Source organism: Sinocyclocheilus anshuiensis, unplaced genomic scaffold (assembly GCF_001515605.1).
Source record: "Sinocyclocheilus anshuiensis isolate Anshui unplaced genomic scaffold, SAMN03320099.WGS_v1.1 scaffold355, whole genome shotgun sequence".
Lineage (NCBI taxonomy): Eukaryota > Metazoa > Chordata > Actinopteri > Cypriniformes > Cyprinidae > Sinocyclocheilus > Sinocyclocheilus anshuiensis.
Genome location: NW_015549571.1, coordinates 439,875 through 452,956, shown reverse-complemented (window position 1 = coordinate 452,956; position 13,082 = coordinate 439,875). Strand labels below are relative to the sequence as shown.

Sequence of the window (13,082 nt, the reverse complement as noted above, 5' to 3'; positions counted from 1 at the left end):
AATCTCTGGTTTTCGACAGCGTAGTTTTTTCCCCTCCGAGTGCACTGAATGCGAATTGAACCCTGTGTCTTTATTTCCTCCTGAGATCAGAGTAATCGCCATTATTGAATAAGTGCAACTTTCAGGATTATTTATGGCACCCGCGCGCTGTCATGAATGGCTGTAGGGAAGCACGTGATACCATTAAACTTTGTTTTATGGCCAGGGAGTTGACAAGCCAAAATATAATTCACATTGTATATTAGAAAGGTCGTTCAGACAGTTTAGAAACGATCCCAGTATCGCTGCAGAGCAAAGAGGCTCCACGCTTGTTTTGATCATGGATATACAAACTTGTCGATACGCTTTAAGTGATACTCCTGCTTCTGGAGGTAAGCTTGTCCTCAGTTCGTGTCACTGAACTTGTGCGTGGTTGAATTGTGCCATAATGTTTAGGGTGGTTTCATATAGTCAGCCTCCAAGCCAGCGCTGATTTGTTTCTGTGATCTCCTCTTGTGTTGTTGTGCACAGTTTTGAGTGGTTGGATAACTATGGAGAGAAAAAAACAGGTTGTAATGGAGGTGACGTAAATGTTATGCAGTAGTCCGGTTTTGGTGAAGTTGTGGCGCCGCGTTTTGAAAGATGCTTTCCGTCGCTCTTCAGGGGCTTAACTTGTATACACGAATTCAATTATTATTATTATTATTATTATATAGCCTAAGTTAAAATGCACATTTTCGATACAACGAGGGCAAAATTATATTTCTTTACTTTCTAATTATTTGTTAATTATTATGTTGTTGGATTCCAAGTGCGAAATACACATAGGCCTATATCGAGAGCTGTCTTTGATTACCGCATATTTAAAAATACGACCAAACCTATTTTTTTATTTGTTTTATTTTTGCATTAGACCTGCAAATTATCGCTACGTATTTACACCTGTTGTGCAGTGCGCTCCATTGTGATAAAATAGTGTAGCCTACTGTTTATTTTTAGAGAGAAATATGGCTAAACGAAAACAGCATTTAGTCGATGCTCGCGCTTTCATGACATATTACTGAACTTTGTAACAAGCAGGGTTTCTGGTTTTTATTGACCAGCTCTCTAGCGCCCCCAAGCAAAAGAAACGGTCGTTCTGGCCCTAAACCATCTATACTTTGTGTTCATTTTTTTTTTTTCCTGAATAAGTGGCTGTTTAGATTATTGAGAACAACACAAAAGAACAAAAGTCCTTTTCGTTAAAGCCTGAAATAAATGGTCTGAGTTAACAATAGCAAAGATGTCCAATTTGATGTGCATGTTATAAAGGTAAACAAAAAATACATAATTTAGTTGTATCCAACTATACCATTTCATTTAAATAATGATTGAGAGTTTTGATTTGCTAAAATTTTAAATTAAACATTAATCAGTTAAACTATATCTGTGCATTCTATAAAGAGTAATCCAGATATTTTGAACCAAAGCGTTTGAGAAAGATCAGATATTTCATTCGATGATTGCCAAATCATGGGCTAATTATCTTGTGAGTCAAACATATTAAAAAAAAAGAATTAAATTATAAAAATGTCGATTATTAAAGAATGACTGTCAATTCTGCATACACAAAAATAATTTCCAACTTGATTTAAGTCGGGGGTTAAAATAATAACACGGTTCATACCACAGAAACCCCTATGTACATGCGAATTAAATATATATAAAAAAGAAATGCAACAGGAGATATTTTCATTTAAAATCAGAGGTCACTACAATTGGTGGCTGTCTCATTCTTTTGTTCATCAGTAACTCGGCTTTGACCCGCCTGAACAAGTCGCAAAGCAAGGTGAAACACGGGTCACGCTGTCTAACAATAAATAAATAAATACACGTATTAAAAAGGTACACTGTCTAGCTACGCTTGGTAAGTATATAACATACAAAAACTAATTAAGATAGATATTTAAAAAAAAAAAAATCTAATATCAAGAATAGATGGCCTGCAGAATTTCGAAACTATTATTATTTATCTTAAATCTAAAAAGCTATGATCACCCGTAAAAGCATCATGCTCTAACACAGTTAAACAGTTAAGATACAGCTGGTCAAATTAATCAAGCTATGTATTTGGTATCTGAATGGAAATTCATAAGATTTTTTTTTTGTTTTTTTTTTTTTAAGAAAATAATGCTAAATTCCTATATAGGAAAATAAATTAAAGAAAACGTCTTGTTAACCAAATTTAGATGCAACGACAAGTATTGGTAAATATGTTTTAAATACTGAGAGTTTTGATTCTTACATTTTTAATAGATCCAAGGTTTTGGGGCAGCTTTGCTCTGGTGACCGGGAGCGAAGGACCACAGGAGCTGGTTATCAGAGAGGAGGTCATGTATTATCCATGAACTTTCCGCCTTTTCCGCTACCGCTGTCGCCTTGCAAAAAATAATGAAACTTTGTGATGTGTGTTGTAAATGATTCGGCTTGACCTCTAGACCTTTAGCCTTCCTTTATATGCTTCTTCACAGTATCCAAACAGCACACGATTTTGAGGCCACCTGATCAATTTGACTGCCATGATGACAGCATCTCTCAGTGAGTAGAATTTAGCACAAAAGCCTCCAATCCTATACCTGGATGTATATAATAATGTGTTGTATAGCGATAGGCCTATAGAATTAGATCATTTTTATTAGTGTGATTAGTCACCATTTATTACATAAATTTGAGCGCAGTGCTCAAGGTCTGAGAAATTGAGCTAGGGGCCTCTATTTGGAGATTTTTCCCCCTGTTAAACAACTGTATTATCAAAAGAGTGTTAAAAATCACTGAACCTTGTTTTAAAATATAACTTTAGTGTAATATTGAAAATGAATTATACGTAATAGGACACTTTTAGAACGGTTGCAGTAACGAATTCAATGTATAAAGAATTTTTTTTTTTTTCGAAGGCGTTTTGTCTGTTGAGCGAATACATGTCGTCGTCTATATATACCCTGTAGAACCGAATTTGTGTGAAAAAGATGACAGTCACAGATTCGATTCTAGGGGAGTATATGGTCGATGCAAGAACTTCGAGTAAAACTTTGTGTGTTCTGAATGCTTTTTTTTGCCATCTAATGTACGGGCAATACATGCAAATTGCTAATAAGTGCTTTGGAAAACGGCATCTGGCAACGAAGGACCACTTTCAAACTGGAGAATATGAAATGATAAGCATATAATTGCATAATTGCATAATATGTTTATATGATTCTGATTACGTGAACTGTCATGAAATGCTTTGATCAGTTGTGTCAACATTGCCTCTGGTGGTCTACGTGGTGGTGCTTTGTACTGAGCTTCTTCCTGTTTTCCCTAAAACAAGTCAACATTTTTAACCGTTTATAGCGTTGAAATCTGAGTGAGAGACAGGACAGAGAGCAAAAATTAACGTGAACAATATTTTGTAAAAATGTTAACAAACTTTGCACATCCATTGCTCCCTAGTCTTACCTTATGAACTGCCAAGTGGCTATTCTCTTTTATGTGGCGTTTGATTATTGATTGGCGAACCAGGGCGCTCTATACAGCGAGCTGAAAGGATGAGAAGCGCTGGAATGATGAGACTCCAGTAACTTCTGCGTGACCTCTACATGACAAAGACGGTCTCCATCAATTGTCTGCTGGCTTTATGTGACTCTTTTTGTGCCTTGGGCCGTTTTTTATCTTTTGTCTTGTTTTGTTTTTACCAGTCAAAATCCCTGTGTTGGGTTTGATTTAGCTTGGTTGAATATTAATTTACCAAATGGGCCACATACACATATATGTGATGCACATTCATGTTTTTATATGATATCATGAAATGTGTAGTAAGCAGGGATCCTCCCATGTGATGATGGAGAGCATTGCCAACTGGGTCTCAATACACAAACAGAATTTATCTTTTTTTTTTTCATCACAGATCGGGTATTAAATCAATCCAATTTTTATATTATATTGTTACCGTCCTAATTGAGAGATAATGTGAAGTTTGTGAAATCAACTACTAGGTGTGCACAGCTTCTTCTCGGTTGATGAAGTCCCTCCACCTCGATTGGCCGAGCTGGTCACATGGTAACCTAACTTTATTCAGTTGACAGCAAGTAGGAGGGCTTTATGGAGGGAGGAAAAAAAGACAACTCGAGAAAAATTAGTATTTCCTACCTTCAGAAATTAATGGCCATGAGTTCGTACATGGTGAACTCCAAGTATGTGGATCCAAAATTTCCTCCTTGTGAGGAATATTCTCAGAACAGCTATATACCTGAACAGAGCCCACGCTACTACAGTCCGTCGCAGGACACTGATTTCCAGCATCCCGGAATCTATTCACGGTCAAACTACTCTGAACAGCCTTACAGTTGTAACACTGTCCAGGGCTCGTCGGTGCAGCCGCGGGGTCATGTGCAGGATAAAGACAGCCACCCTAGCCCTTATCCCGCACAGACAGAGCAGTGTCCTGCGGTCCAGATATCCGGGCCGAGGACTTGTGGACAACAACAAAACACAAAGAGCCAGAACGGGATACCAGCCAAGCAGCCTGCTGTAGTTTATCCATGGATGAAGAAAGTGCACGTTACTACGGGTAAGATTAACTCTCTTAGCTGTCTGCTTGTAGGCCAGCCCTATTCTGCTGTTTTAGTCACAGTTAAAATCATTCAGTGAAATATTTATGGGTTCCTCTGAAGGGGCCGCCAATTACACCAGCCATAAATTTTTATTGCTTAGGAAATAGGCCGCTAGCTCTGTTGGACACTATTGCAATCCTGAGAGTCCACTTGGCCTAAAGCTTTGAACTGAATAATTTAGCATAGGTAAAGTTTGAAATAAATTTACCGAAACTGAAATTATTCCAGTGCAGAATATTTGTTGGATCAAATTCGAGCAAGTGGGTATTTTTTTGTAAAAGTTCAAGCATTAGGAAGCGAATGGTCAGGTTCTTTGTTTTTTGTTTTTTAAACATAAGTGTGTTTTTGTCTTTCTCAGTGAATCCGGATTACACAGGACCCGAACCCAAGCGTTCTCGGACAGCCTACACAAGACAGCAAGTTCTCGAACTAGAAAAGGAGTTTCATTTTAACAGGTATCTAACAAGACGGCGTCGCATTGAAATCGCGCATACCCTCTGTCTCTCTGAGCGACAGATTAAAATCTGGTTTCAGAACAGAAGAATGAAATGGAAAAAGGATCACAAACTTCCTAACACGAAAGGAAGATCGGCGTCAGCTGGAAATCAGCATGCACAACACGCTCAGAAGGACAGCCAGACAGAGATTACAACTTTATAAGTGGATATCTCTCCCTCCCGCCAGATTTACAGATGAACTGTATGTAATAGACAATGCTTCATTTGACATTGCATGGTAGCAAATCATGACAAGTTGGTTACAAGTGCCAAAAACCGAGAACCAGAAGCACACACCATGACTAAATGCACCGTAAAAGCTGCTATGCATTAAAATCCCAAATTTCGATATTTACAGTATTGTAACCCTTTGTAACTGAGGCAAAGAGGATATGAGGCATCGAATGATGATTCACATGTCACCACGAGGTACAGTAAAACGTTATAAAGCTCACGCTATTTTACACAAACTTGCCAATTTTGTTTCAGAGCATGGATCGTTTTAGTGACCCTATTTACACCATTTTTTAAATCTCTGTATATCACCCGTTCCCTCTTTTTAAAAGCATTATGGCAAGTTTACGCCTATGGCGAGTCAATTTATCCTAACTTAATCATTAAAGAGAACTTAAGTAAGTAATGTCCAGCATATAATAAATTACGAATGTCTTAGGTGTTTTTTGTACTAAAGTCGACTGGGTGCAAGTAATAAAAACTAAATAAGATTAGTTAATACTAAGGGGGAAAAAATCGTTGCCTGGGAAATTATTTATTTGTAGACTGAAAAACTGAAGAAATGTCCTTCTCAACCTCGTTTATTGTGCGCGCCTCATTAATGGTTTACTTTCTAAAAGACTATATGTCGGTCATGGAATTGTATCATGTTCATGTAATTTCTTAAGAATTTCGTTATAGACGTTTTACATTTGTTTATTGCAGCTTTTAAAAATGTCCTATTTAACAGAGAAAAAAATGTCTCTTTTTGACACGAATATTCCATGCGTTATACTCCACTATAAATCCCGCCCGATATCTTTGTAAACAATATAGCTACAATTGCAGAATCAGTATTTCTGTCTTCCAGATGTTGCCTGAAATTCTTGAAAAGCAGCCTTTTATTTTGCATTTTAGATACACGTTTAGCCCTCAATATGTTTGAACCTTCTATTTATTAAATATGTTAAAAAGCTTTATGTTCTACGTGAACGTAAGTATCCGTTCAATAATTTTCGAATTCCGTTTTGAGTTTTTAAGTTCTTAAATATATGTATATATTTCTGTATATTGTGCATATTTTCTACAGGCATATTTTGCAGTAATTAAATAAATAATATGCAGAGAGGTTTCACTCAAACTGCGTCATATTGTGTTGAAAACAAACTCTTGAGATAGGAAAAACACGTTTTATCGAGCACTTTCATACACATTATGTTATTTTTGAAAAGGAATTGGTGTTAAATCTGAAATGGTTTTCCAACAGTGATTAAACTTAGACGCTCTGCTATCATTGTGGTGTCTTTGTCTCCTTAAACAAAAACACGAGGCATACATGCATTGCGAAGGAGTCTTCACACTGAAGCTCCCGCCCGATATCTTTGTAAACAATATAGCTACAATTGCAGAATCAGTATTTCTGTCTTCCAGATGTTGCCTGAAATTCTTGAAAAGCAGCCTTTTATTTTGCATTTTAGATACACGTTTAGCCCTCAATATGTTTGAACCTTCTATTTATTAAATATGTTAAAAAGCTTTATGTTCTACGTGAACGTAAGTATCCGTTCAATAATTTTCGAATTCAGTTTTGAGTTTTTAAGTTCTTAAATATATGTATATATTTCTGTATATTGTGCATATTTTCTACAGGCATATTTTGCAGTAATTAAATAAATAATATGCAGAGAGGTTTCACTCAAACTGCGTCATATTGTGTTGAAAACAAACTCTTGAGATAGGAAAAACACGTTTTATCGAGCACTTTCATACACATTATGTTATTTTTGAAAAGGAATTGGTGTTAAATCTGAAATGGTTTTCCAACAGTGATTAAACTTAGACGCTCTGCTATCATTGTGGTGTCTTTGTCTCCTTAAACAAAAACACGAGGCATACATGCATTGCGAAGGAGTCTTCACACAGAAGCCTTCACGTTGAGAGCATGAAAAGGTATTTTTACAGAAGTTCAACAAAAGCCTTGCGGGCAGGTTCATCCAGAGGACACAGTTTCTGTTGCATTAGACGCTTTTGAGCAACGAGCACTGACCTCTACACTCCTGACCTGATGGACCTTCAGTCAGTTCTCTAAGACGCTTTTGCGCACAGATGCACCAAAAATGTGTTCGTGTGGAGTAGGGGGTGCTTTTTTAAAAGAAAGAATGAAGAAAAAAAAAACAGCACGAAATTTTGGTCTGTATTAATATTTGCTTGCCTTACACGGTGATTATTTGCCATACCGTGTGACTTTTTAGAATTTGTAGCGTGCTTTATCAGTTTCTGCCCGAGTCCTGCACATTTAAACCATGGTTATGCTGCAGCTGCCCACTGATTACGATAATTGTGAAACTAGAATCCATAAATAAACCTCTAGGTGTTTCGCTTCATCATGAAAAATGTCAAGTCAAAGCATTATTGACAAACTTGAAGATATCCATTTTGGTATCCGTGTATTTATTAAAAATACAGAGAGTTGTAAGCGATCATTACTATGCTAAATAACACTGCTAAATAACAACAGAGTTTATGTCATTTAAATATTACACAACTTTCTCTTTGTTTTGATTCTTTTCTTGCTTTTGTTCTCAATGCCTAAAATTGTTGTCCATCAGCACTTAAAATGTTTGTGCTTGCGGTGTGTGTGTGTGTGTGTGTGTACCATATTTTGGGTGACAAATATGTACCCTGAAGTGAAGTTAACATCACAAAATCCCTCAAAACCTCCGTTTGGAGACGTTCTCGTTTGTAAAAGCAGTAGGCCTGTATGAAAATAGTAAATAGAGGCTTTTTAAATTGTACAAATGCCTAAAGTTTTCTGTTAGTGTTAGGTTATAGTATTTATAACTAGCTGTATATAAAAAACATGTCCCCATTTAGATAGCTAACTAAACGTGTGTGTGAGAGACAAAATAATAGTACTAATAATTTTATCAACTTTTTAAATTATTTGTAAGTAAATGTCTGTAAATGTGTGTCTGTAATTTAATGTTACCAATGCTGTGGCAATGTAAAGACTTTTTATGTCAATAAAAGCCACTTCTATCATAATCAGAGAGAGAGAGAGAGAGAGTATAAGAAAAGCAATACACACCTTCAAGGAGGACACAATGTAAAGTTAATTTCAGGAGAAACATCTACAAACATCTACCTTACAAACATGCATGTGGAGTAGTTCTCTGATAGCATTTTTTACAGCAATTATTTTTTTCTGAAAAAGGGATTTATATATTGCATATGCATGGTCAATAGTGTACAGACTATACAAATGTATGTGTCTGTGTGTGTGTGTACAAATATATATATATATATATATATATATATATATAATTTATATGTTGATATGTTCGTGTGTGTGTATATGTGTGTCAAGCAGCATATATAAAACATTCCAAATATCTATTTTTGTTTAATAAGCCTTGTGCCTAGTGAAGACACGCCATGCAGGGGATCGCTCCATTGTCTTTGCTTTCAGTAAGGCTTTCTGAATATTGACCTGGATGTCCGAACAGAATAAATGAGAGCCATAGGCAGTTCCATTTGCAATGACACTGCACCGACTGCTAGCCTACCGCCGCTCTCACAATGCTTCTCAAACGGCCATTTTTGATTTCCAGCTGTTCGTTGAAAATGTCTTCGCCCGTCGAGACAGCCTGTTAAGATAAATCAAACTGCGCTGTCGACATCCCAAGATAGAATTCGGTATGTGGTTCCGTTCTATATCTTTTTTGTTTGACCACGTGATTGTCTAAATAATTAATGCAGCACGTCCCCTAGAAACACGGCGTCGTCATTAATCGCGAGGACTCTATCAGACTTGAAAACTGAAGAGATCCAAGAAAATAATATCCAAACGGTCCTGTACCTCACCCCACCGCAACCTGCACACTCGTACAGCTTTTCAGCCAATGGAGCATCGGTAGGTAAACATTTAAGATTAATATTTGCACTGAGACAGCGAACAAACATATCTGTCAGAATTTTGAAAAATAGCGTCCTTTGATTCGGTTTTCTTCGCGGACAGACTGAAACAACTTCAGGCTCATTGTGATTCCTTTTTTAAGTAGCAGTTTGGATTTTTACTACTGGAATGTTTTTTTTTTTTTTTTTTGCTTAAAGAGCCTCAGCATGAAGCGCTCCCAATCCAAACCTGTATCAATAATAATAAAAAATGTGGAGTAGCACTACTTTTATTTTTAAAGCATTGAAGGCAGACTTTACGGTAATTATTTTCTCATGTAATGTAATGTTATATTGATGCATTTGTGTATGAAAGATGTGAAGTACAGTACGATAGTGTTTATTGCTTAGCCGCCAGGGCTTTAACGAAGGCCTCTTTGTGATTTATAATCCGTCAGAGATGCTGTTCTTTCCCGATTTAGTGGAGACTATTTGCGGAGACTTATGTGTTTGGTTAGATAAAAAGGACACATGCTAGAATTCATTGTAGAGGTCTATCTGGAAAATCATCACAGTTATTGACGTGAAGCATTGCCTGAATTAATGCATGTTGGATCCTGACAATTCTACAACAATTAAAGCAAAAACAACAACACCAACAAAACAGCATAAGTAGCCTAGTACACACACACAGAGAGAAAAAATGGCATCGATCCAAAAACAATACATTTCATTGATGTCAAAAACCCCACAATACCCACTCGTTTAGTAATGGAGCGTTATGATCGTGGATCTATCCATAAAGTGCTGTGAACTGTTGGAGAGGGATGACGGTGATCTGCATCGTTGTAAATCATGCTCAGTAATTCCTGAAAGGGTGAGAGGCTGTTGGGGGCCGGGCGTGGACTGTAAATCTTTCACTTTTATTAGCCCGTGAACATATGCTGCAAGGGGAGACGACTCGCATCCTCTCCTCAGGACAATCCTGCGCTCGGCCGCGTTCCCAACCGTTTCATCTCCATCTTACCATCCGGCTACATATCCATGCAGCACAACCATTGAACAAGCATTCGAACTCAGATTGCATATTACAAAACCGACTTGCATTTAACCTCTCAAATTCTATCTTATGGGTAAAAAAAAGCGTAGGGTCACAGAATCTGTATGTATTTTAGAAGCAATTGGAAAACATAGAATGTAAAAAAGAAGTATTTTAATGCACAACTAGTAAAAATCTAGACACTGCATACTTAATTTTTCATTTCATGCTTGCATATTGATCAATACACACTCTTGCTTTTTGAGAAGAACAATATAGAATTTGGGATGATTTTGATGAATCTCTTTGGTTGAGGAGGTCATACATTGCTGTCATTGCCTAAACCATAAAAGTCAAACAATATTTCAGTGGTTTCGTGTAGCCTATAATAAACGGATTTATGTTCTAAACAGCGAGCAAAAGGGAACAAATATATACCTGATCATCTTCATTTTAAATAAAACTAAAAATTCATAACGATGTTGCTTTCAACAACGGTCTAATCCACAGGCCTATTACACTGCGTTAAATGTAAAAAGAAAATGAATAAAAAGGTGAAGATATTCAGTGAGACATTGGGGTGTGAAGAAAACAAAATCAAATGTTTCACAGATTGTCCAGTTATTTGTCTTTCAAATAAAGACAATGCAGTGCTAGAACTATTTTTATTTCTTTTTTGCTTCATTTGAACGTTTGTTTTTATTATTATTTTATTATGCCTGGGTTTCAAATCCATAATAAATAGCAATGTAGCTTTTGTCTTAATGATACACTCCGATACAGTGGCTGAGGAAGGAGCGAGTTCTTGTGCAAAATGATTGTACAGCGTGGGAGTGCGTGGGCGAAAACACTGTTGCCTAATAAAGGCAGACAGTGTTCGGCTGAACTGTTCGCTACATTTATCCCATTAAGACTTTGAACATGACACACAAGTTGAAAATACTGGCTACGTACATTCTCTTGTTACCGGTACTTTTGCCAAGGTAGCGGTCCATCACCAAAAAACAATGATATTAATACTATGTTAAATCCCATAGCCTTTTTCAATGTTGTTGTCCTCGTCTCATGATTTCGAAAGGATTTTCAGAGAGGCACAGAACAGGTCATCTGTCTAGTAGGATGAGGATTAAAATCTAGTCTTCAGGCTCTCGCTTGGTTTTAAAATCACCGGTGAAAAAGTTGTGTGGTGTGGATTGCATTGTGACTTAAGTCCCTTCCGTCCGTTGTTCATTAATCAGTGAGTTATTGGAGAGGAAGCCAAAGGTCACCCAAAAGGCTTATGAGTGCTAAATATTTTGGCCAGCATCTCTTTGTGTAAAATCGCTTATGTCAGTTTTTTTCCCCCTCTCAGCTACAGCTTTGACTGCTCCTAAAACCCTTTTAAAATGTATTTGTGAGGTGAAGCTGGTTGGAGTAGCAGTCTCAATTAGGACAATCTGCGATCCGGATCACGTGAACAAATATGCTTGTATTTTAAGGCAGCGCCTTTATTTGTCATGATAAGGTTTCCGAAATATAGCCTACTAATGTTGACTCATTCGGCGAGCCTGCCTCTGTAAAACGTTTACTGTTTTTCAAATGGGAAGTTGATTGCTAGTAATATTTCGTTTTGGAATAAGAAGACCTTCTTGGCTTTTTTATTGGTAGCTGAGTGAGTGGCTCCCATTCTTTCGGGAATACTGTCTGCATTGGTGTATGGAAATGCCTGGAAAAGCGCAAGATCAGTTTTAAGACAGTACTGTCTATAGACAAAGGGTGAAGGATATATCCGAGCAGCCGAACTGAGAGATATTGAGACTAAAGAAGCACGGCTATATAATAAATTGACATCACAGGTAAGCAATTGCATGGCAAAACGTAACCTTTAAGCGTGGGTTTACATTAGGCCGTCGTAAAGATATGATTTATTCCATTCAAAGCAGCTGATCTTTATTAATGTCGTCGCCTACCAACTAAGCAAGTGCGATTTGAAGACAAAAACTGAGACTAGTTTACAAATTTGCGCAACCTTGACTATTTTAGATGGTTAGCATGTAAGGTGATTTCAGTCATAGAATATTAGAGTTTATTGTAGATGTTTTATTTTACATATTCTGGTAGCCTTCTGGAGTTGGCCATACACAGTATAAAACATCTGTGTCATACATTGTGAGATCGTTAATCACTTTAATTTGTGTTATAGTCAAAGCAATGTTAGACATGACATATGTGGGTTAGGGTAGGCTATTCTTTTAAACATACATGTTCCCATAAATTCAAATAATTTCAGTCTCTCTGATTTCGATTTAGTCCAAATTACTAAGATTCTACCACTCAAAAAATAACATTGCATCAATGTTCAAATCATATTAAATCATATTTCGCATGCAATTAAAGAGTCAAAATTAATTAAAAATAAATTAAGATACGAAGTAGATTGTTTTTTTCAAAGGAAGCAAAAGCATACTATGCAAAGGCAAAATAGATGTTTGAAATCTAAACTAATATGGTGGTTTATAATTAGGTTTTAAGACGTAATATGATTTCTAAACTATTGCCGTAAATAATTACATTTCCTTTTTTCTTTCTTTTTTTAATTTTATGTTCTAAGCCCGTTTTGCAATTGAATGATATTAAGATTAATAACAGGTTTTTGGTTATGCGTATTTTGATTATTTATATACAGTTATGAATTCTTATAGCCTATATTTCACAAAACATTAAGTTCTGTAATTGCATTCTTCTGCATTGTGCGATATCTGCTAAATAAGTTGAAGCTTCCTCGCATTTTGTACACATTATTTCCAATATAGAATTTAAAATACTAGGGCCTAAAGTTATATATATATA

The 13,082-nt window shown here is 36.4% G+C and overlaps 2 protein-coding genes across 2 annotated transcripts in view; both read left to right on the top strand.

Annotated features, from left to right (window-relative positions):
* The first annotated feature begins 2,293 nt into the window (after positions 1 to 2,293).
* hoxd3a (homeobox D3a) overlaps positions 2,294 to 13,082 on the top strand; it is a 15,849-nt gene continuing 5,060 nt past the window's right edge. The window contains exon 1 of the mRNA XM_016445435.1: positions 2,294 to 2,348. The gene's annotated coding sequence lies outside the window, so the exon portion shown is untranslated. The remainder of the gene's footprint in view (positions 2,349 to 13,082) is intronic.
* hoxd4a (homeobox D4a) lies at positions 4,037 to 5,580 on the top strand. Its single transcript, XM_016445436.1, has 2 exons — positions 4,037 to 4,567; positions 4,969 to 5,580. Exons 1-2 carry the CDS (start codon positions 4,099 to 4,101, stop codon positions 5,268 to 5,270), a joined length of 771 nt encoding a protein of 256 aa, XP_016300922.1. The 5' UTR covers positions 4,037 to 4,098; the 3' UTR covers positions 5,271 to 5,580.